At 37.3% G+C, this 23,303-nt stretch overlaps 4 protein-coding genes across 5 annotated transcripts; 2 read left to right on the top strand and 2 right to left on the bottom strand.

The window, feature by feature from the left end:
- The first annotated feature begins 1,406 nt into the window (after window positions 1–1,406).
- On the top strand, window positions 1,407–7,253 carry LOC121741290. Of its 2 annotated transcripts, none has more exons than XM_042134000.1 (16): window positions 1,407–1,659; window positions 2,752–2,844; window positions 2,988–3,107; window positions 3,291–3,326; window positions 3,440–3,537; window positions 3,738–3,821; window positions 3,906–4,024; window positions 4,517–4,618; window positions 4,995–5,111; window positions 5,197–5,262; window positions 5,460–5,526; window positions 5,798–5,851; window positions 6,150–6,239; window positions 6,424–6,450; window positions 6,575–6,601; window positions 6,676–7,253. In XM_042134000.1, the coding sequence occupies exons 5-16, from the start codon at window positions 3,451–3,453 to the stop codon at window positions 6,817–6,819; spliced, it is 984 nt and encodes a 327-aa protein (XP_041989934.1). In that variant the 5' UTR covers window positions 1,407–1,659; window positions 2,752–2,844; window positions 2,988–3,107; window positions 3,291–3,326; window positions 3,440–3,450; the 3' UTR covers window positions 6,820–7,253. The 2 variants fall into 2 exon arrangements, with proteins under 2 accessions (XP_041989934.1, XP_041989933.1); XM_042133999.1 differs by having other exon boundaries at window positions 1,408–1,659; window positions 3,433–3,537.
- Window positions 7,254–8,975: 1,722 nt separating this feature from the next.
- On the top strand, window positions 8,976–13,491 carry LOC121741291 (secretory carrier-associated membrane protein-like). The gene is made up of 13 exons (XM_042134001.1): window positions 8,976–9,283; window positions 9,725–9,790; window positions 10,313–10,426; window positions 10,525–10,575; window positions 11,238–11,271; window positions 11,419–11,541; window positions 12,250–12,312; window positions 12,399–12,492; window positions 12,713–12,758; window positions 12,839–12,906; window positions 12,986–13,034; window positions 13,114–13,179; window positions 13,249–13,491. The coding sequence occupies exons 1-13, from the start codon at window positions 9,224–9,226 to the stop codon at window positions 13,312–13,314; spliced, it is 900 nt and encodes a 299-aa protein (XP_041989935.1). The 5' UTR covers window positions 8,976–9,223; the 3' UTR covers window positions 13,315–13,491.
- A 1,014-nt stretch (window positions 13,492–14,505) lies between these two features.
- Window positions 14,506–15,293, bottom strand: LOC121741292 (cold shock protein 2-like). The gene has a single exon (XM_042134002.1). The coding sequence runs from the start codon at window positions 15,112–15,114 to the stop codon at window positions 14,737–14,739; it is 378 nt and encodes a 125-aa protein (XP_041989936.1). The 5' UTR covers window positions 15,115–15,293; the 3' UTR covers window positions 14,506–14,736.
- Window positions 15,294–21,681: 6,388 nt separating this feature from the next.
- On the bottom strand, window positions 21,682–23,072 carry LOC121810713. The gene is made up of 3 exons (XM_042211463.1): window positions 22,390–23,072; window positions 22,187–22,305; window positions 21,682–22,116 (listed from the first exon to the last, which is right to left on the bottom strand). Exons 1-3 carry the CDS (start codon window positions 23,051–23,053, stop codon window positions 21,682–21,684), a joined length of 1,218 nt encoding a protein of 405 aa, XP_042067397.1. The 5' UTR covers window positions 23,054–23,072.
- Window positions 23,073–23,303: the final 231 nt, after the last annotated feature.

Below are 23,303 nucleotides of genomic sequence, written 5' to 3'. Positions count from 1 at the left end.
CTCACGCCATGTTTGTTAACAATCTTAATAGTTTGCTCATTTGTACTTCAAAATATTTAATTTATGGGACCACGAATATAGTTTGAACTTTGAACATTTTTATGGTTTTTTTTTTTACTTCTAATCCGCGTATGATAGTGAAACCACATTCCACTCAAAATAATTATATTATCATATTTACTAGTACTAAAATAAAGACCATTAATCAAACATTATAGTATGATAAATAATTGAAGTTGCATTAAGTTTATCCATACCACGTGCCTTTAAGAGGGAACATCGAGATTGTGAGATGTAATTTAGTTCGATACTTGTGGAAACCTTTCACTTTAGTGCCGCTAGCAGCTAACAACAGCTGTTTGCACGTTTGTACCACTATTTTAATCGCTATAAATTCAAAGAAACATTAAGCACTACACTAATTTATTAAAATATTTTCAACATAACATTAAATTAAAATATACACTCCACATGTTTGCCGCTACAATTTATATTGCTAGGTCATATGTTGATATAATATACTACGACTATAATTTTAAAATAATAGTACTGGTACTAGTATCCTATTGCATTTTGGTGACGTAATCTAACCTTGTACAGCTACCTAATTGGCAATTAAATTCAATTATTCAACGTTGATTATTAGATTCATGTAAACATTGTTGAGTAACCTATGGCTTGCTTTTGGGTTAGTATCGTATCTAATCTTACCTTTATTTAATTGCTGGTATTAAGAATGGCCGCCTAAATCGCTGAATTTCAGATTTTCTATATATTTTAATGTAGGGTTGTCGATCTAAAGATCACTAAACATTTACCATAATTTTTTAAAATATATTATAGATATAAACATTTTTTTATTAATAACACGGATGCAAACATATGTACATTTGTGAATACCCTATTCAAATAGCCTGAATTACGATTTCAATAACAAAAACATGCAAAGCTAATAGTGTGTTTTCTAATATGCAGAGAGCTTAAATAAAAAATAATACCATTACATGGAATCAATTACTAATATATAAAACATGTATGCCATATAGTGAATTATAAGTAAGCAATTCATTTTCTTTTTTTATACACAATTCATGAATATAAATTAATAAATAACAACTTAATTCTGGGAAATTTGTATGTTACAAAATGCTAAAACAAGATTTAATCCCAAATATAAGCAATGCAATTAAGTTAATCGAACTAATAAGCTATGCTTGAAAGATTTGCCAAATCTAGTTACTTTTCATCCATTTTAGTCAAGAAATCTGCTACACAAATAATTCTGGTTCATCCTATTTTGGCAGAATGAAACCTTAAATCAGAAAAAGTTGTGATTTTAGAGATTGGTAGTTAGTAGTGAGCATTAATTATAATTAAGCATCAAATTATAGTCCAATTTGGTGGGTAGCTCTAATAAAAGCGTGGCGATCGACTATTCGAGTTCAGTTCGTGGATTCGTACTTCTGCAAAATCCAAAGCTCAGAATTTGTTTTCTAAACTCCACTTCTCACTCACGCAGGAGCTTGGATTATTCTATTACTCCATTTTACTTCTTAGATGTACACATTGATACGAGCGCAGGATTTGAAGTTAGCTTGATTTCAGCTTGGAACTGAATCCCGTGCGTAACAAGTTTTCTCGGATTGGAAGAATCGTGAGGTTTGAGTTTGTTCTTGTTAATTTTCGTCTTTTCGAGTGACGAGGGGTTTTGGTATGGTTTTAGATTGTTGCGCAATGTAGAAATGGGGTAGAGAGACAATCGAACATTATACACTTGATCCAGTCTTTGGAATTTCGTTTGGGAATACGTGTAGTTTGAATTGTTGTTGTTGTTGTTTGCGTCTCTTGGAAGTTAGCAACTACACTAGTATGATTATGTTCATCTGAACAAGCGGCACTGGTTTTTATTTTAATATGTTTTTGCCCAGTTAAATGTTCTGGTATTTCCTAATATTAGTGATTAAAGGAAAGTGGAATATGTTAATGTTCAATCAATGGTCATGTAGAATGGGGGAGTGCAAGCAAGATATAGATAAGTTTCACAGCCGTGCAACATAAGCTTGCTATACTTGTGACGTTGTGTCGGAAAATCTAGAAATGTGATTTCTTGATTCTTCCTGATAATTTTATCTTTGTGATATCTAATACACAAGTTTTTCATCTCTACACATGCAAGGACTTGTGTGAACGAGATGGAAGTGCACATCTCATATGATCTACGTTTCCACTATTTTTTTTCTTATGCATTGAGCTGCAGTTGAAAAAATGTGGATGGGGGCAGTAATGATTTTGGGAAGTTAAACGTAGTTTCTGGTTTTTTCCCATTCAGTCAGTATGAGAATAGTGCCTCGTATAGGTATGTTCTCAGAACGTCATGCTGTGCTAGTGGTGTATATGAGTTTTTGGCCAGCCACTTTTATCAGTTAATATCTTTTAAGTGGAAGGGTTAGTTGGCCTCCATTCTAAGTCTCTTTGTGTTCTTTTCAAGTATTATGAGGAATTTGACCCAAGGAGTGACTAAAAAGGTTATTCCAATTGAACAATGTGTTATTTTGTAACTACTTGCTGTCCCAATTTTTTTTTTCCAGATTTATACCTCCAGAGATAGGTGATAATTAATAAGAGTAACATTCAAACCATATCACGCATATGATTGACGAAATAAAGTAAATCATTAAGTTACAATTCAATGCTATGTTAGTTACTAGATTGCCACTGTTGTAAGCTTTTGTTTGATATGAATTGATGCAGTTCTAGGAGGACAATGAAAATCCATAGTAGTCTATGAAGGCACCCAAGTCATGGAGGTGGCTGATGAAGACATAAAATTTCTTATTTGACCCGGTATTAGTCATGTTCTCTAACTTTTGAGCCAAAGCATCCGCATGGAATTTACAGTTTTATTTTATTTCTTTAGCATATTTAATTGCTCTCCAACTCGGAGTTAGAACAACAGCATTTTTAAAGCTAAAAGGCTTGACTTTCAGGTATAACTGCAGAGAGTGCTTGGAGTGAAGATGAAACAACTTCCATTCATGGGAGTTGTCTGTACAGTGATGTTGTTTATTATATACAGGACAACAATTTTTCAGTATCAACAAGCAGAGGTATGTTAAGAGAGATGCTGAAGAGTTTGATTGCATTCATACTTTACTAACCTTGATATATTGGATTTCAAGGAGATTTTGGATATGCCTTTTTTTTTACTGCCATGATGATTGATTACTAATTTCTCTTGAAGTCCTTGTCCATGACAAAATTTTCCACTTATTTTGCTTCATGTGCTTCAGATGGATCAAAAACTGGATTCTTTTTATACATTGAAGGTATCCTTCTAGTAAAGAAGCTTGTTTGTCAATTACTTCTCCACATAGTATAGCCATTTAATAGGTATTTCTATTTGCTTAAGGTGAAATTAATGGTTTGGTCTAGGACTCAGGTGTGGGTACCATGGAGAAATTGCCTCGTGGTATAATTGAAGCAGGATCAGACCTGGAGTTAAAGCCTCTATGGACAAGCAGCAGTGCCAATTCAAAGGTCATTTTTAACATTTATTAGTGACAGTCCATGTGGCCATTTTTCATCTTCATCAGAGTTAGCTTATTATTAGTGATTTATGGTTTTTGTTTGTACATTACTGTAAAAATTCACTTATACCCACTGCTTCGAATGGATTATGATGACTCTGTATCAAAAAACTTAAACACCAATTCCTACGTATTCCACTGAATTTTCAGGACCGTGCTCAGCGCTCTGCAAATTTGCTAGCGATGCCTGTTGGAATCAAGCAGAAGAAAAATGTTGATACTGTTGTGCGAAAGGTACAACTTCTGTTGATATCAACAACATTTGACGATCTATCTTAGTAAGTACTCATATTCACTGATGAACTCTCTTGTCTTCAGTTTCTTTCAGAAAATTTCACAATTGTGTTGTTTCACTATGATGGAAACTTGGATGGATGGTGGGACCTGCGTTGGAGCAAGCAAGCTACACATATAGTTGCTCTCAACCAAACAAAATGGTAAGCCTTCTGTCCGTCCTTTCTTGCCCAAGTGCCGAATTTAAAAATTTCACAAAAATAGGCTATGCGAATATTCAACCATCTATCAGCAAACGTCTACCGAAATTTGGAGACAACAAATATCAGCAGAGAAACTAATTAGTTTGGTTCATTGTTCAAGCATGATTTCGGGTTACTCTAGCTGTAGTAAAAAGCTATGACAGATGTCTCATTCAGTGTTGCAAAAATAAATATAATAAGTTATTTGCTCCTCAATCTAGATTGTAAATTAGTTGAAATATTGACTTGTATAAATCAAGTGCTGAATGTTTGACATGATGGATTCCTTTCTATTTCTTTTACCTTTAGTTTGATGGATGTGAAAGGAAAAAGGGTAATGCAATGGGACTCACCTTATGCTAGTTAGGACTATGACTATCCCAGTTTGGTTTGCAATATGAGATGTTCAACCACTCTATACTCTATAGCTTACTTATTTCCTTTCACATTCAGGTGGTTTGCCAAACGCTTTTTACATCCAGCTATTGTGTCCATCTATGATTACATATTCCTGTGGGATGAAGATTTGGGGGTGAAGAATTTTCACCCTGGAAGGTACCGTTTCAATACTATAAAGCTGTATCGCTTAGATAGTTTTTTTTTCTGTTGATGTCATTATATCATAAGATATTTGTTTAACCAATAAATGTATGTATATATGGAATTATGGATATTCCCTCATATTTCTTGACGCATTACTGAAATTTGGGAGGGATGTATGCGCTAGTCATGTTGATGACCCGGAAAAAAAAAACATTTTTTTTGTTGTTGCAAAAGATCGTGGAAGTTGCCCAATACTTTGAACATCGTTAAGTGATAGGATTTGAAGCCTGAACTCACCTCTGGAAGAAGACACGCATGCCAGAAAGTGCAAATAATTATCATTCTTGGTTCTCAAAATACCTTGTATAAGTCATTCTCCTCTGAACAGGTATCTGGACATTGTAAAATCAGAAGGACTTGAAATATCTCAGCCAGCTTTGGACCCAAATTCTACTGGCATACATCATCGGATCACTATAAGAAACCGAATGAGTACATTTCATAGGTATAGTTATGTGAAAAGTCTATGTAATTTGACTCTGTAATCCCTGTATGGTGCTATTGGTGCTAATGCATTATAATTTAAGCAGAAGGGTCTATGACGCCAGAGGTAGTATTAAGTGCTCAGATGATAGTGATGGGCCTCCATGCAGTGGGTAAATTTTGTCACTCTCTAATTCATTGTTTTATCTTTTATTTTGATACACAGTCGGTTTCTTAAGCAGCTTGTTCCTCCTGTTGTCTGTCCACATCCTTAGTTTTCTTTAAGTCTTGATGAACATGCCACCCACCAAGAACTTTGGTACAATTTTACAATCTATTTATAACATATTAATCACTTTTGCATAAGCAGCTTTGTAGAAGGCATGGCTCCTGTGTTTTCGAGATCAGCATGGCATTGTGCCTGGCACTTGATACAGGTACCTAAAAGTATGTGTTTTTCTTAAAATTTCATTTCCTTGAGTTACCACTTAGTACTAAATTTGAAATTTATAAACTCAAATATTTTCTGAATCATGAAGATGTAAGTGTATTAAACTAGCAAATATATGTAGCACACTGCACACATGGTTTGAAGTTGTCAGTATATTGATCCTTAGTTCCTCACTTTGTTACTGCACTAAATCTGGAAAAAGTTTGCTATTGCTATCTCATTGACGTGGATCATGCTACACTTTTTTTTCATTTCAGAATGATCTTGTTCATGGATGGGGAATGGACATTAAACTTGGCTATTGTGCACAGGTAACACTAGTTCTATTTCTATTTTGTCATAAAAGATAAAAAAGAAGCTACTCCAATATACTAGAGTCCATTCTTAGAGTTGGTTAGTCCATGGTCTTATCTGCTAAGCTGCTAGATGCCTAGAATTTGTTTGTCTACATTTTTGTTGATGCTGCTATCGGAGTTTTATGTTTTGCACTCTGCAGTGATGTTTGGACCCCAATTTAGATAAGAAAATAAAAAATGTATAAAAATTGGTACAACGCTTTTGCTTGCGTATTAATGGTTTGTCTTCTTGTATACATCCACACCTTTCAAGGGGGATCGCACGAAAAAGATAGGAGTTGTTGACAGTGAATATGTAGTTCATCAGAGCATACAAACATTGGGTGGTGCATCTGCTAGAAAGGTGATTTACTATTCTCTTGGATCACAACTTCAGTATATGCTAGATTTCTTTTTTACTTATCTGTGTTGATTTCCTCTGCACGTCTTCTAGTACTACAGTATAAGAAAGTATGCCGATATGATAACATCTAAATAGCATATTTTCAATGCAAATAATACAATGATATTCTTTATCTACTATGTAGGCTGTGAATTCTGAAGTGACTACAAAGGTACACCTCTGCTGTTTAATTTCATCGTGTCTATCCTCTTCTCCTACAGCATCTATTTGTTACCAGTTTAAAAACTAATGGCAACTTCTCTCCCTGCTTTTCTTTCGATCTTTCCATCTCGCAGAAGCATGGTGTTGATGTTAGATTAGAGGTGAGCTCCCATATTCGAACTAGTATTTCATTTGAAACTGCCTCTCCATTGATCTTGGAAATATGGTGTTTCAGATACGGAAGCAATCTTCGATGGAGCTTCAAAAATTCAAGGAACGATGGGACCGAGCTGTTAGGGAAGACAGAAACTGGGTTGACCCGTTTTCCTCAATCCAAAGACGCAGATATTGGGGCTATTACAGACGTGCCAAAGTTTAAATAGCCTAAAATTGATATCTGCAATTTTAGTAAGTTAGCGGATCAAACCTATAATGTTTACTTTTTGGTTCCTTTTCTTTTATCCAGTCAAGATTGGGTCTATACCTGCAGCTGATCATATGAAAATGGAAAGAAATATTGATGAAAGTACAGAAGAAGGAAAAAAAAGTGATTTGCAATTTAATTGGTTTTGTAGTTATGTAGGGATACCAAGCAAAATTAGCTGGACTTGTTTTCATATGTTAGAAAATAGGCACACTTCCGAAAGCCAAAAACTTTGGCTAATCATCATTTGATTGATTTTATTTTATATTCGAACAACAGTCACGCTACTTTGATACCACCGAAACCTAAAAGTAGGTGGTTATAGATGTCTTATCTTCTTTTTTTATTTGTGTTAATTTTATCATTAACCTTTTGATTGTTGAGACTGCCACCTTTATTTCTCTATATAATTGTGTTGTGGTGAATTCGGAAACAATAAATCTAACTACTCTCGTATCGTTAATAATTTAAGAGATGCCATGCCAAGGTCGGTCTCAATCTTTTGCATTTTTACTCCTCTCCTGCTTTTTTTTATGCTTATACTCCCTCCGTCCCCCAAAGTTTATCCCAATTTGACCGGGCGCGAGTTTTAAGAAATTGTTTGACATTGTATTAAACGAAGGTGTGAAGTGGTATAAGGGTCCCCACATTGAGGAGATTGATGGTGTATTTAATATCTATTTTTGGTAAGATTACAAGTAGGATAAACTTTGTGGGACGGACGAAAATGATAAAATGAGACAAACTTTGGGGACGGAGGGAGTAATATTTACATTTGAACTTCACAAATGATTGGGGTTTGGTATTATTTAAATCAAGAAAAGTGCAAATGTGTGAAACACTGAAACCTTCTACATTAAATATGAATTTAAATTATATGGTTTCGAAGTTAGTTAATCCAAATATACTTGGGATGTTTTAAGATTTCTATAAAATTATGGCAGTCTATTTAATCAAATTAAACTCTATCCCATTTTATTATGAAAACAAGCTAGCTATAACGTGGTACTTAATGAGAGCTGTGAACAATAAACGATATCAATTCAATAATTTCTTTCTAAACTGCAACTCATAATTTGAGTAGTGGATAAGTAAAGGTTCATGCCTTTAATTACCAATGTTAAATAACTTATGAAAATGGGAAAATCAATGATTAGCAAGCAAAATCTGAAAATAAATTATACTCACATGAACATTCAAAGTTTCTATAGGAGTTAAAAGTACGAACACCTAATCCAAAGGGGCCAAGTCATAATTTAGTGGGTTGCCCATTCCTATCGAGATTATTGTATACTCCCTCCGTTCCAGAAAGATTGTCACAGTTCATTTTTTGCACTCGCTTTATAAAAATAATAATAAATAGGTAAGTTGAAAGAAAGTAAAATAAGAGAAAGAATAATGTAGGTAAGACTATTCTCTAAAGAATAATATAGGCAAGATTATTCTCTACATTATACTCTCTTTTACTTTACTCTATCTCAACTTTAACTATTTATTATTATTTTTGCAAAACGAGTGTGAAAAAGAAAATTGGACAATCTTTCTGAGACTGGGGGAGTATTATTTTGTTGTTAATTAAAGAGCCTGCGAGCACCGTTGATGTGCACCTACCATTTTAATAACAATACCCAAAAATTCATACAAACCGTATAACAACAAATCATACTTAATACTATCTAAATTATTTATTGAGAGGAATCATACTCCTACTATACAAGAAAGTGTTGCGACATCCTATCAATGTAGTTTATTACTAGTGGCATTAATTTTTAGATACAAGAAAGTGTTGTGACATCCTATCAATATATGTGTGTATATCTACTCTTTTGCTTACTTTAGTTATATTAAGCCTTTTTTCACCCATTAATAAATTCGATTTCTTTGACTAAAAAAATGTGTTCATAATAATACTATTCAAAATTTGAAGCTTATGAGTTATGACTTTGAAGCTCAACACGGTATCAACTCCATATCCTTGCTATTTGGCACATATCCATCTCAATAAAACAAAAATTTTAAATTAAAAACGAAAAGAAATTATCAAAAAACTTCTAGAACATTTATTATTGTGGCTATTACAAAATTAATTTTATTTTCAAAGGAAAGTTCGTCTCTTTCAAAGCTGACCATGGCCAAGTCTACAACACATTTCGGCTTTCTCTCTATCTAAACGAACATTCTCTTCTCTTATACACACTCGTTTTGCAATTGAATCCAAATTATCTGAAATTCTTCCCCTCCAAGCTTAAACGCCTTCTTATACTTTTCTAGCATCCCCAAATTAAATTATCTGGACATCAAGATATCTCCTTTCTTCGTTTCTGCAATTGGTATTTGATTAAAGCTGATAGTCATTAATATGGCGGGCCGTTACGATAGCAACCCTTTTGATGAAGAGGAAGAAGTTAATCCCTTTTCTGTAAGTTTATTATTCGTGACAAGCTATGAATTTTCAGCCGAGCCCACCTTATGCTCCCTTCAATTTCCCAAAATTAAATTTGCATACTATTACAAATGCAGAAATATTGTAGTTGTAAAAAGTGTTGTATAAATGGGGGTTTTTTTATGATTCTGATTGCCTGCTACCTCGTGTGATGCTTCCTTCTGCTGTAGTTCTTGTGATACACTTCTGCTTGAGAATTTCATGTAGTTATTTACATTCCTCCTTCGGCGGTTGTGTTGCTTGAGTTTTAGTTAGGCGACCTTCTAATTTCGATGCAGATAGTTGTTTTCATGCGATTTTTCTCAAGGAAACTTGAAATATGGTGATTCTCTAGCAGGTTGGATAAGGTGTTTGTACTCCACATAGTTGTTGTGTTTGACTCTGATGCTTCTATGTTTTTTTATTTTTTAACTCCAGGATGGAGGGAGAAAAGGTACCACCGGCGGAGAATCAAAGTTTAGTGGAGGCTCATTTTATACAACGGTAATTTCCTCTTCTTTATTTCTCCTTTGATGTACATTTTGATAATTGTCTTACAATCTTAGATCTTTGATATTCATGTTAGTATAGTTATCAAATTGACCATATGGCATGTGATTTCTTTCCCATAACTTTTTGTGCCTGTAAACAAATTTTAGACCTTTGTGGCGGTGGTGGTTCTCCTAAGGGTTCATATCAGCAACATGAAACTCTTTTACTTAAAATACGATTCAGTCATTGTGGAAGGAGAAGTAATTATAGTTGATCATTGTGATAGCCGGATCTTGGGTTGGAGGAATACTATTATGCAAATCAAAGGAAAATATATCATGTGTAATATCTGAGTACCCGAATTTTTGTTCAATATATTATAGTACTAATACTTTTTCGCAGCTTGAGTGTTCTTCTATAGTAGTTAGGAGATTACTTCTAGAGAACCTTGTATTTCTTCTGGCAAGATTAAAATTTTCATCTTTGTGCAAGTATAACACTGATTATCCTTTTGTGTAAATTTTGCGTGATCAGACTACTGGGAGTGCTCCTTCCGCTACAAAGTCAAGGCTTTCACCTCTTCCACCAGAGCCTGCTGATTTCTACAATCCTACAGCCCCAGTTGATATTCCTCTTGATAATACTTCGGTAGCTTCAGATTGTTTAACTTGCAGTCAAATATTCTATATCCATTCCTTTGATTGGTGTTGTGATCCAAGAAATTTTTATATTTGGATTTGAAACAGAAAGAGAGAGAGCTCCAGGCAAGAGAAGCTGAATTGAAAAGGAGGGAACAGGTATATGGAATCACTATGTCACCACAAAATTCTCGGCATTTCATACGTACAAATTGTTATTTGGTGCCATATTTTTAGGGAAATACCATACTGGTCATTTTACATTATATCATCTCGTGAGTACCTTTTATTTACAATATTGGCAATTGATGATGCTCTACGGAGGAACATCATTTAAGTGTTTGTCAAGATTGATTTGGGACATGTTTTCTTCTCCCAAAGTTTTGTAGGAAGCTCTATAAAAACTGATAATTTCTTTCTTAAAGTATATTTAGTGGCAATTGCAGTATTCATGCGCTAATAAAAGGATCTATCACTATGTATATGTGTTTAGTTATTAAAAATAACACTCCCTGCGCACATTATTTCCTTGACAAACAAATCTAATTCTGCAAGCAAAATTAGGTCAATGCGAATAATTTGAAGCCTTATGATGAGTGAGAGCACTTGTATGCTCTGCATACATTATGTGAACTTTAACGGATACTGCAAAGAATATCTGTATTAGCATTGGTTGGTTAGTGGATTGCAGTAAAACTTTCTTGGCTCCTACATTCTGTATTCAACTCATAAGATCCTCATCTTGCGCAACTAGAGTACAAGCTGCATTACTGTAGGTATCCCAAGATGTAGGCCTGATTTATGATGATAATGCTCTGCAGGAAATAAGGCGGAGAGAAGAGGCAGTTGCCCGAGGTGCTCTGCTGATTACAACTTGATCTTTTATTACTTGACAACCCTCAATTAAAAAAAAATCCAAATCTCTCGTTTCTGTTTTTTATTTTTAGTGGACTGCTTCAAAAAAGCCATGGTGTACTGTCATTGATTTCTTTCTGTTTTCAGCTGGCATTGTTATTGAGGAGAAAAATTGGCCTCCATTTTTTCCTATTATTCATCATGATATTGCAAATGAAATACCAATTCATCTTCAAAGGCTTCAATATGTTGCGTTCACAACCTTCTTAGGTATGCAAATAATTTTCCTATGTACTTGTTTAATTTTATACATGCCGTCAAGTTACTATTATAAACATACTTGTAACTCATGTCTGTAGAGGGTGGGATTTGGATTGAATTTGTAAGCTTCTTGTTTGTTTACCTTTTTAAAAAATGTATCAAAATTTCACTTCTATGTTTCCAAGATGATCTCTGTGCTACTTGATATATTGTCTGCCAAGCATTTGATGCTTAAATCGCTTCCCCCCCCCCCCCCCTCCTAATAGTCCAATTAGAACTCATGATTGCTACATGCCAAATAAATCAAACATATCAATGGAATTGGTTATGCAGTGTATTAGTATTCTATATAAATTTCTTTCTTAGGATGTGAAGATGTCCTTCTCCCTCGTCTTTTAAACACTTGCATATTGCAGTTTTAATAATAAATGCTTTGCATCGTGCTTCACTTGATTGGAGAGGTTAATACTTGATAGGCTTTGTTTTTACTCTGGTACGTTTTGTAGCTGTGAGTGTCTGTAAAGAGTTAGGATATGACAATCACAATTTAGTACATTATCTTTGTGTGTTGAAACACAGTATTCTTGTCACTCATTTGCTTATTTCTCTCTTTCTCCATTTTTTCCGATCCCCTTTTTTGGGTGCTGCGCTGAGGCTAAGAAGCAGCTTCTTCTCTCACAAATGCTACTATTGATTGTTATTTTCTTTGGTAATCAGGAATTTCTTTTGCACTTCTCTGGAATATTATAGCTGTGACTACTGCATGGATTAAAGGAGAAAGTGGGTATTGTGATCATCATTTCGTGTATCGCTAAGCTGAGTTTTCTTTTTCTTCACTGATTTTATGACTAGAGTTCATTCACTAGGTGTTAGGATTTGGTTTCTTGCAATAATCTACTTCATTGCTGGGGTACCTGGAGCCTATGTACTATGGTATCGCCCACTCTACAGAGCTTTCAGGTAAGTGACCTTTATCTTGCTTGCCAACCACCTTTTTTTGTTTTCTGTTTTTATGTAGTTTTCTTTTGGAAACACATAAGAACCCCAAGAACTTTGTATGTAGAAATTGAATAGACATGTAAGATTAGTTACTGCAAAATAGCCATATGTTTATAAGCGTGCACTAAATTCTTAAAAGCCAAAGGGAACAGAATTAATTAGCTGCTGCTCCATTATGCAGGAAAGAAAGTGCTTTCAAGTTTGGATGGTTTTTCCTTTTTTACTTGGTAAGTTCCTTATAATGCTCGATGCAGGCTCTACCTTAAAATCAAGTATACGATCGTGTTGATATCTTATGCCACAACAGATTCACATTGGATTTTGCATCCTTGCCGCGATTGCACCCCCTATTGTTTTCCGAGGAAAATCTCTGTCGTAAGTTAACTATCAATATACCATATATACATAATCCGCATTTGGGGTGTTAATTTGACTGAGACGGTGTACTGTGCAGAGGTATCTTGTCAGCCATAGACCTCATAGGCGACCATGTTCTGGTTGGGGTAAGCTGAATCCATTAGTAATAGTTGGGATGGAGCTTTGTTTTGAGTTCAAACTCACAAGATTTTGACATACACTCAGGTTTTCTACTTCATTGGTTTTGGATTGTTCTGCCTTGAGACAGTTCTGAGCCTTTGGGTCATACAGGTAACTCATCATTTCCTACATTCATTAATATATAACCTTTGACTGAGAAAATCCCTCTCAACTTGGCAGCAAGTATACATGTACTTCCGAGGCAGCGGCCAAGCAGCGGAGATGAGGCGCGACTCTGCCAGATGAACCATGCGAGCATCAATGTAATATCTGCTGAAATACACTTATTCTGTGGATGGAGGAGTGTTCCTCCTTTTCTTGTAATATGTACTAATAGATTGACTGGATTTGAAACATAGACACAACTTGAAGGCTTCTGTAAATCTATTATTTTTTTATTTTACTTTCACCCAATTATTGTTATACAACTCGTTTGATTGCCATGTTAGAAAATAGCAAGATAGTTATCTTAAGATAGTATTTTCGGGCCGAAAGTAAAATATTGTCAGACATGTTGTTTGATTAGCAAGATAGTGTTTTATAGATAAGATGTAAAATGACAAAAATGTCCTTGTTACCAAAGCTCTTCATTGTAAAATTTCCTTGCTTATTATCAGCATCTTCACAACCATGTTCTCTTGATTTCAATTCGCATGCCTCACCTTCGTCCAATCCCCAAGCAGCAATTGCTTTTCCATGAATCAAAATCCTAATGACTAAATAAAAGATTCAACAAATGAACTCTCAAAAAGAGAACATTTCAGTCTGAAATCTGACCAAGTTACCAAAGCAAGTTCCAAACTACTAACTCAAGACCTACCAAATAAATTGAACAAGTTCTAGGAGCAAGAATAGGCCAAAACAAAAAGGTCATCACTGCCTCGATGAAGAAGGTTTGGCGGCAGAGATGGTGCAACGAAGGTCGTGGGGAGGGTCCCTCACTACCTTCGGACGCACTAAACTCTAGACGAAGAAATGATCGGCACCTAGGGCGATTCCAGTACGGAGAGTCAATGCGGAGCTCTCTGACAACACGAGCCACGGAGCGCGTGAGATGCCGGTGCAGAAGGGGAAGAAGAAGAGGTGCGCCTCGTCCGGATTGTGAGTGAGGAAGGGACTATGGAGGAGGGAATTGTAGAAGAGAGAGACGAGTTGTAGAAGAGAGAGAAAGTGAGGGTGAAAGTGGGTGAGAGAAAGAGGAGTTGGAGAGAGAGTGAAAGTGGCAATAATTACTATCATGGATAAACAGTACACTATCACACCAAATATAGTGTAAATGTGTAATCTCTGATTTATGGTTAGTCAACCTGGCCTCAGTGGGCTTTGACCATTTTTTCGGACTTAGAGATAGCAATAACAAGGCAACCAAACAGCATAAAAGCATAGATAAAAGGGACTATCAAGACCTAACATGGCAATCAAACAAGGCCAAGAAACTAGATCAGAATGAGATACCGATATTATAGAGGCCATGAAGCCCCAAATTCACTGCAAAAGTTTGTTACATGCAACAAAATCAAAGCAGCAAATATTCAGTGGAATCACAATCCAATCTAACTAATGTATACATAGATGATGAGTAGGTTGGCAGCAAGTAAATCTTGTAGCCAACCATTTATAAATACATAGGCAGTCTACTAGTATATATTTAGAGGACACGTGTCCCCATCAGCAGTAAGCTGTGCATTTCTTCTTGCAGTCGACGGTGCAGCCGCCGCCGCCGCCGCCGTAGCCGTAGCCCTTCCCGGAGCCGCCGTAGGAGCTGAAACACTTGGCCGGGCAGGTGAGCTTCTTCTTGTAGCAGGGTCCCTTTTCAGAGCAGACAACGGTGGGGCGTACGACGCCATGCGTGGAACCGCCTCCGCTGGGGCCGCCGTAGCCGCCGCCATAGCCGCCGCCGTAGTTGCCGTAGCCGGGTATGCCGAAACCGTTACCTGGGTCGCCGAAGTAGCCGCCGGCCTGGTTGGAAGTGGAGGGGTTGGGTCGGGTGGCTATGGCTGCGATGAGCCATAGAGAAAAGAGGAGAATAAGAGCAGCTGATTTCATGGTGTGATGATTTGGGGGAAGATTTAGAAATGGTGGAAGATATATTTATTTATTTTAAGTAGAGAGAGAGAGGAAAAACTAAAAAGGCATTAAATGGAGTAGAATTAGATGGCAGTTGAGTTCCTGATAGAGAGGGCCAAAGTAGGTTGGGGCGCAGTTATTGCAAACAAAACCAAAGTCTTTGCAAGGGGCTGTCGCTTTGAAACCACAATTATTTTTCTCATTTTTTACACGGTAAGATAGAATCCACGAGCTCAATTGAGTTGCAAGAACGATTATATGATCACATCTGTATGTATTAAGAAAGAGCCGTTACAGATTATAGCCGTTGGAAGCTTTGTTTCTTTTTTATATTGTAGATGGTTGTAAGAGTACCCGCAACGCTGTGCCGTTGCGGTGCCTATGCCATTCCGGAGGAACGGTTCCGCGTCGGCACGAGTTGCAGCCGCCGTTTCGTCGCCATTCCGTGTCGATGCCGTTCCGAGTGTCGTTGCCGCGGCACGACACGTTCCGCCACGCGCCGAGGCGACGTGGCAGGCTCTCATTCGACGCGTGACGCCCACTCGCTGCCCTGCGAGTGGGTTTCGCCACGGTGACGCAATAATTCATTTTTTTTTAAATTCGAATTTAATAAAAAAAATTGCAACGGTATTGTTACCGTTTTTTGTATCCGTTTTTTATTTATTATTTATTTATTTTTAATTTATTTACTCTATAAATACTCCTATTTCATACTCATTTAACTCACAAACACACATCTATTCCTCTCAAATCCTCTCTATTTCCACCCCAATTTTCATCTCAAATCAACTCTGTTTTTCTTCTCCCAAATTTAATCAAACTAATGGATCATTTTGAACAAATGCGTCAAATATTGGAACAATCACTTGAAGAAGATCGACGACGGGAGGTAGAAGAAGTCGCGCCGCCCCAACGACGCTCCCGTACGTAATCTTGCACAACATGATTGTCCAAGACGAAGGACCCGAGGCGAGAAATTGGTTCGACCCTGAATCCCCCGGAAGCTCAACCGCAAGTAGTCCGCCTCGAAGTGGAGAGCATCCGTCTATACAAGAACGGTTATCTATTCGTGCAAGGACACGCGACTCTAGCGCCCACACCCAACTCCAACATGATCTAATTGAGCACATTTGGGCAAACTTTGGCGGATGAAATTATTAAAATTGTGTACTTTTATTTTTTAGGAAATTATTAAATTATGTTTTTTTTACGAATTTTATGTTGTAAGTTTATTTTATTTAATAAAGTGTGTTTGTTTTAATTGAATTGGGTTGGAAATAAAAATAAGAAATGAAATTGAATGAATAGTAATTTAAGGAACGGTTAAGGAACGGATAAGAAACGGAGGGTTGCAGGTTCCGTTCCTTAGTTAAGGAATGGAGTAAAAAAGTACAGTGGGACCCGCAAATAGTAGTTTAAGGAACGGTTTAGGAACGGTATAGGAACAACGTTGTGGATTGCCTAACTGCTAGTGTAGCTAAGTAGTTAGTTGAGAGAAGTTGTGATAGATTAGCTTAGCTACATATACACTACTTCTTCGAGAAGAGATTGGGGGTTATTCATTGTATCAAGTTCCAAAATTTCAATAAGAGTTTTTCATTGTTTTCTCAGTCTCATGTGTTACTCCATATTATTTCACAAATCAAGTTCTTCGATTATTTGCAATCTTAGTTTGTTCTTGCTGATATCTCTTGATTCTATAACAAGTGGCGTCGTCCGGTTGGAAAAGAAGAACAAAGCTTGGGCGATTGCAATTGGTTTCTGGTTGTTTTGAGGTTATTTCTCTTGCTGCACATCATCTGCTTGAAGAATGGCTACATCAAGACTAGAGGCTGAAAAATTCACTGGTTCCAACGACTTCGGACTTTGGCTAATGAAGATTCGTGCAATGCTGATCCAGCAGGGTTTGTCTGCTGCTCTTGAAAAGAAAAAGGAAGGTGAAGAAGGGAAGGCCGAATTGGATGAGAAGGCTGCAGCTAAGTTGGCAGAAATTCAAGCAAAGGCTCACAGTGTTGTGATCCTGTGTTTAGGTGATAAAGTCCTTCGAGAAGTGGCTAAAGAGACCACAACAGCAGGCGTTATAGCCAAGTTGGAGAGTCTTTATTTGACTCGATCTCTGGCTAATAGGTTGTGCATGAAGCAGAGGTTATACGCCTATAGATTCCAGGAAGATAAAGACATTTGTGAACAGATGGAGGAGTTTTCAAAAATGATTGATGATCTTGAAAACATAGATGTTACTATAGGAGATGAAGACCAAGCCATCTTGCTGCTCAACGCTTTACCAAAGAGTTTTGATCATCTTCGTGATGCTATGGTGTATGGGAGGGAGAAAACCATCACCTTATCTGAAGTAAAGGCCGCGTTGAGAGCAAAGGAATTGCAGAAAGGTGCTTCAAGATCTCAAGAAAGTGTAGCCGAAAGCTTACACATCAAGAAGTTCAAGAAGCCTAATCCCAAGCCTAATCCCAAGAAGAAATTTGAGATTGCCAAGGTCTCGAGCTCTGAAGTAAAGGAGACAAGATCATGTCACTGGTGTAAGAAACCAGGACACCTCAAAAAGGACTGCTTTGCTTGGAAAAAGAAGCAGGCATCTGAGGGGAAAAATCAGAACAATGCAGATTGTGTTGAAGGAGTAGAGCTTCCAGAAATCATGAATGTAATGGATGGTGGAGTAAATGAATCTTAGATAATGGATTCAGGGTGTAGCTTTCATATGTGCCCACATGAACATTGGTTCCAAGACTTGAGTCCTGCTACTGGAACTGTGCTCTTAGGGAACAATCAAATCTGCAATGTTAGAGGAATTGGAATGATAAAGTTCAAGAAGATGGATGGATCTGTGAAATTGCTCAGTGATGTGAGGTACATTCCTGAGATCAAAAGGAATCTCATATCACTAGGCTTGCTGGAAATAAAGGGGTTCTCATTTTCTTCTATTAAAGGTAGAATGATGATCAAGAAAGATGGTCAGATAGTCATGACTGTAGAAAGAAGAAACAGTCTGTACTATCTGCTAGGAGAGGTTGTGATTGGTGACTCATACTCTGTGGCTGCTGAAATTTAAAGCTATGGCACCTATGGTTGGGACATCCTGCTGAAGGAAGCCTCAAAGAACTAGCTAAGAAAGGTCTTATTTTTGGAGATACATCAAGCAACCTTGGTTCCTGTGAGCAGTGTATCTTGAGCAAAGCAAAGAAAAAGCCATTTCCATCTGGTATGCATTCCTCTACATCTCCTTTAGAATATATTCATAGTGACTTATGGGGGCCAGCTCCAGTAACTACTCTTGGTGGAGGGAAGTACTATCTGACAATTGTTGATGATTATTCAAGGAAGCTATAGGTTTACATCCTAAAAGAAAAGTCAGATACATTCTCAAAGTTCAAGAATTGGTGCATGGAGGTAGAGCTTGAGAAAGGCAGTAAGGTGAAGTGTCTGAGAACAGACAATGGCATGAAATTTCTTTCAAGAGAATTTGATGAGTTTTGTAAGGAGAAAGGAATTAAGCGCCATAGAACAGTGCCCTCAAATCCCCAACAAAATAGAGTTGTTAAAAGGATGAACCGAACAATCTTGGAAAGAGTTAGGTGTCTCATCTTTGCATCTGGTTTGAGCAGTAAATTCTGGGGAGAAGCAGTCTATACTGCTGCATATCTCATCAACAAATGTCCCTCTACTAGTCTAAAGTCAGAAACACCAAATTATAGGTGGTATGAGACTCATGGTGACTATTCAAAGTTCAGGGTCTTTGGCTGTGCAGCATATGCTCATGACAGAAAGAGTAAGCTTGAGCCTCGGGCAATCAAGTGTGTGATGCTGGGGTATCAGAAGGGAGTGAAAGGTTACAGGTTGTGGTGTGTTGAGCCTGGTAATCAAAAGGTTGTGTTGAGTAGGGATGTGGTTTTCATCGAAAGTCAGATGCCTTACTTGAGCAAGAAAGAACAGAAAGAGGAAACTCCCTATGATATGTTTGAGGTTGAGCTAGGGAAGCTGAGTCTAAATTCATCTGGAGATGCTAGTGATTCAGAGAATGATGAGCAACAATGAGACTCCACTTCTGCTCAAGGTGGAGCAGATCCACAGTCTGCTGACAACAGCCTAAGAAATTACCAACTTGCAAGGGACAGAGTAAGGAGAGAAAATATAAGGAAACCAGCTCGATATGCTGAAGCAGATGTGGTATACTATGCATTATGTGCTGCTGAAAATCTGGAGTATGCTGATCCTCTGTCCTACAAAGAAGCAATGGTGAGCAAGGACAGAGAAAGATGGATAGAGGCTATGAATGGACAGAGAAAGATGGATAGAGGCTATGAATGAGGAGATGGATTCCTTACTCAAGAATCATACTTGGGTTCTTGTGGATAAAAGCAGCTTGAAGCAAGAATCTAAGGATAGGAAGCTCATAAGCTGTAAGTGGATCTTCAAGAAAAAAGTTGAGACAACAGATAAAGGCATGATCAAATTTAAGGCTCGGTTGGTAGCTAGAGGCTTTACACAGGAAGAAGGTATTGATTTCAATGAAGTCTTTGCTCCAGTTGTAAAGCACACTTCGATAAGGATTCTACTTGTTGTTGCAAACTATAGAAACTGGGAATTGCAGCAGCTTGATGTCAAGACTGCATTCCTTAATGGAGATCTTGAGGAGACTATTTTTATGTGCCAACTTGAGGGTTATATAAAGGAAGGAGAGGAGAACAAAATCTGCTTGTTGAAGAAGAATTTATATGGCTTAAAACAAAGCCCAAGGCAGTGGAACAAGAAGTTCAATGAGCAGATAGTCATTCATGGTTTTCTCAGATCTGAGTATGATGATTGCATGTACATTAAGAAGAGTGGAAATACTCCAGTAGCATACCTCTTGCTCTACGTAGATGATATACTACTAGCTGGTCCATCTTTGGATGAAATACAAAGGATCAAAGCTGATTTGCAGAACAGTTTTGAAATGAAAGACTTGGGTGAAGCTAGAAGGATTATGGGGATGAATATCTTGAGAGATAAGAGCAAGAAGCTACTGTGGCTATCTCAGTCAGATTATATTGAGAAAGTCTTGAAGAAGTTTAACATGGAAAATGCTAAGGCAGCCTCTACTCCTCTGTCACAAAGCTTCAAACTGTCAAAGGAGCAGTCTCCAAAATTCTTGGGGGTTATTCATTGTATCAAGTTTCAAAATTTCAATAAGAGTTTTTCATTGTTTTCTCAGTCTCGTGTGTTACTCCATATTATTTCACAAATCAAGTTCTTCGATTATTTGCAATCTTAGTTTGTTCTTGCTGATATCTCTTGATTCTATAACATGCACCACACTAAAATTCCTATATCAGACTGTTAGGCAATCTGCAAGGCTATCTCTTATCAGTCCTGTAACCGTCATTTAACCGTCCCTTAAATTACTATTGATGGGCCTCATTGTACTTTTTTACTCCATCTCTTAACTAAGGGATGGAACCTGCTACCCTCCATCTCTTATCCGTCCCTTAACCGTCTCTTAAATTACTATTCATTCAATTTCATTTTTTATTTTTATTTCCAACCAAATTCAATCAATAAAAACACACATCATTAAATAAAATAAAATTACAACATAAAATAAAAATACAACTTAAAATTTAAAAAATAAAAAAAAAACACATAATTAAAATCCTAAAACAAATAAAAATTACATAATTTAAAATACAATTTTATAGAAAATAAAAAAAACTACTCCGTCGGCGAATCATCCCCCGAATGCGGTGGAGGTGCACTGAAGCCACCTGGAGGCGGAATGCCAAATTGTCTTGCCATAAACTTAATTCCGGCAAGATAGGCTTGGTATTGAGGAGGAGTCATGCGGGAAGTGTCCGCCATTGTGGCGGTCATGTACATGGACATTAGGGAGTTCGAGGGCGCCCCCGAGCCCGAGCCTGAGCCCGCCTGGCTTGATTCGGCTCGGCCCCTCCTCCCTCTAGCGACCGGTTGTGTGGGGTAGCAGGAGAAACCGCCCGATGGAGTAGGAGACGGAGGTACCTGGGTTTGAGGGGTATCCGAGTTGTCGATGCGCAACGCCAACCGCATTGCATCTGAGTAACATGTGATGTTTGCCGCCTTCATGTGGATACGTATTTTCCGGCCGAAGGGCAGCCAGAAAGAAACCGAGATACTGACGGTCGGTCAGATCCGGAATTTTAGCAAGGCGTGCCTCAAAAGCAGTCACAAAATCTGAAAGTGAACCGTCATGTCGGGTTGCCGGGAAAACAGTGTTGTTAGGGTCGAGGGTCGCACCGGGTCGATAAGGTGAAAATTCGGGTCGCGGGTCGACGAGTCGACTGGGTCGAGAGACCCACTAATCTAGGCTAATTTTTTTGCCTTTTAATATTAAATCAAATAAATATATTACTCTAATGTTTATAAAATATCAAATAATATAAATGTAGACGTAATTCATGTTAATAGAGATAAAGTGGAAAATAGAAATTATCAAAATATCAAAACAATTCATAAGTCTTAAGAATAAGACAAAATAAATAATTGAAACTATTGTCTGAAAATGTCTAAAGAAAGTTATATATCATCTTCACTTAGATGATAGTCATCTTCTCCTTCATCAAATTCTGCTCCAACCAAGTTTATATCTTCATTCTCTTCATCTTCATCCACAAGAATACGAGTAAACTTGGAGCTTGAGGCATGATCTCGAGTATTTGTATTGCCTCTAGTATTGTGAGATGGCTCCAACACACCAGAAGCTCTACCAACATCTCTCCATCTGAGCGACTCATTTTGGAAGACAAAATCATCACCCCCCGCATCATCATCCTCATCCTCCCCCTCCATCCTACCCATTAACCATTCATTACTATCGTCAATGTCACTTAGGAGTATAGGATCAGTGACGTTTTGTATGTTGAATCTTCGCTCAAGATCTCTGTTGTACTTCACAAACACTAAGTTGTTCAATCGTTCTTGTGCCAAACGATTCCTCTTTTTGCTATGAATCTGTAAATGAAGAGGTAAAAATAACATATATTAGCTTCTCACAAATATAAGCACAAATTTCAAGTCTTACATGTTGAAAAGTACTCCAATTCCTCTCACAGCCAGTAGCACTACAAGTTAGGCTCAAGACTCGAATTGCAAAGTTTTGCAAATTTGGTGCCTTAGACCCATAATGTTTCCACCATTCAGCTGAAGAAAACATGATAGAGAAATATTTAGTATATCATTTATCAATCAAATAAATAGTTTAATGAAAAATATGATAATATTTACCTGGTGCCATTTGATTTCTATGTCGAATAGCTAAAGGATTTCCGAAACAGGAAACAGCGTCCCGATACAAAGCCGTTTCCTTTTTCATGATCTGATCTTGCATATTTATGTCGGGAACCAGTTTTAGAATACACTCGTGCAAGCCTTCGATAACCTCTGAACAAGCCAAAATACCTTTCACATCTTTATAAAAGACAGTCGGATTCAAGTAATGACCTGCAACATGCAATGGTTTGTGCAATTGATCATTCCATCTAGAGTCAATTATATCAAATGCTCTCTTATACTTTTCTTCGTTTCCTTTGAATGACTTGGAAATGGTCTCTTTACAACGATCCATAGCCTCATAAATATAACCCATCGCGGGCTTGCGCTCAGCATCAACCATTCTCAACACCTCAATAAGAGGAGAACCCAATTTGAGTGCATGGACAATATGTCTCCAATAAGCATCATTCAACACAGTAGTAGTTGCCTGTTTTCCGGATGCCTCTTTGTACCACTGACTAGTAGTCCATTCATCACTGGTGAACATTTTTCTGAGATTCTGCCGCTGGTTATGGATGGACCTCAAAGTGATGAAGGAAGTAGCAAATCTAGTGACTGCCGGCCTAAGTAACTCTCTCTTATTCGTATATCTTCTCATCATGTTCAGCACCCCCATCTTACTGTAAATATAACCGGTCAAAGCTATTGACTTTTGATCACACCATTGATAAGAGGTATTTTACTAATATCTTCAAGCATCAAATCGATGCAATGTGCTGCACATGGAGACCACAACAGTGAGGGTATCCTTACTTGCAGCGTCATTCCAGCTTTCTTGTAATTGGAGGCATTATCCGTCACGATTTGGAAAGCTGGAATGACGCTACAAGTAAGGATACCCTCACTGTTTTGGTCTCCATGTGCAG

This window comes from Salvia splendens, chromosome 7 (assembly GCF_004379255.2).
Source record: "Salvia splendens isolate huo1 chromosome 7, SspV2, whole genome shotgun sequence".
Lineage (NCBI taxonomy): Eukaryota > Viridiplantae > Streptophyta > Magnoliopsida > Lamiales > Lamiaceae > Salvia > Salvia splendens.
This window is presented reverse-complemented; position numbering and strand designations above follow the sequence as displayed.

Excerpts from the sequence above, each read along its gene's own strand:
- LOC121810713 (XM_042211463.1), bottom strand. The coding sequence starts at position 23,053 with ATGGGGGTGCTGAACATGATGAGAAGATATACGAATAAGAGAGAGTTA. Across the intron at positions 22,306-22,389 it reads TAGAAATCAAATGGCACCAG|CTGAATGGTGGAAACATTAT; the intron begins GTAAATATTATC and ends TGTTTTCTTCAG. Across the intron at positions 22,117-22,186 it reads ATTGGAGTACTTTTCAACAT|ATTCATAGCAAAAAGAGGAA; the intron begins GTAAGACTTGAA and ends CTTCATTTACAG.
- LOC121741290 (XM_042133999.1), top strand. The coding sequence starts at position 3,018 with ATGAAACAACTTCCATTCATGGGAGTTGTCTGTACAGTGATGTTGTTT. Across the intron at positions 3,822-3,905 it reads TTGATACTGTTGTGCGAAAG|TTTCTTTCAGAAAATTTCAC; the intron begins GTACAACTTCTG and ends TCTTGTCTTCAG. Across the intron at positions 5,112-5,196 it reads CGAATGAGTACATTTCATAG|AAGGGTCTATGACGCCAGAG; the intron begins GTATAGTTATGT and ends TAATTTAAGCAG.
- LOC121741292 (XM_042134002.1), bottom strand. The coding sequence starts at position 15,114 with ATGAAATCAGCTGCTCTTATTCTCCTCTTTTCTCTATGGCTCATCGCA.
- LOC121741291 (XM_042134001.1), top strand. The coding sequence starts at position 9,224 with ATGGCGGGCCGTTACGATAGCAACCCTTTTGATGAAGAGGAAGAAGTT. Across the intron at positions 9,284-9,724 it reads AAGAAGTTAATCCCTTTTCT|GATGGAGGGAGAAAAGGTAC; the intron begins GTAAGTTTATTA and ends TTTTAACTCCAG. Across the intron at positions 10,576-11,237 it reads AATTGAAAAGGAGGGAACAG|GAAATAAGGCGGAGAGAAGA; the intron begins GTATATGGAATC and ends AATGCTCTGCAG.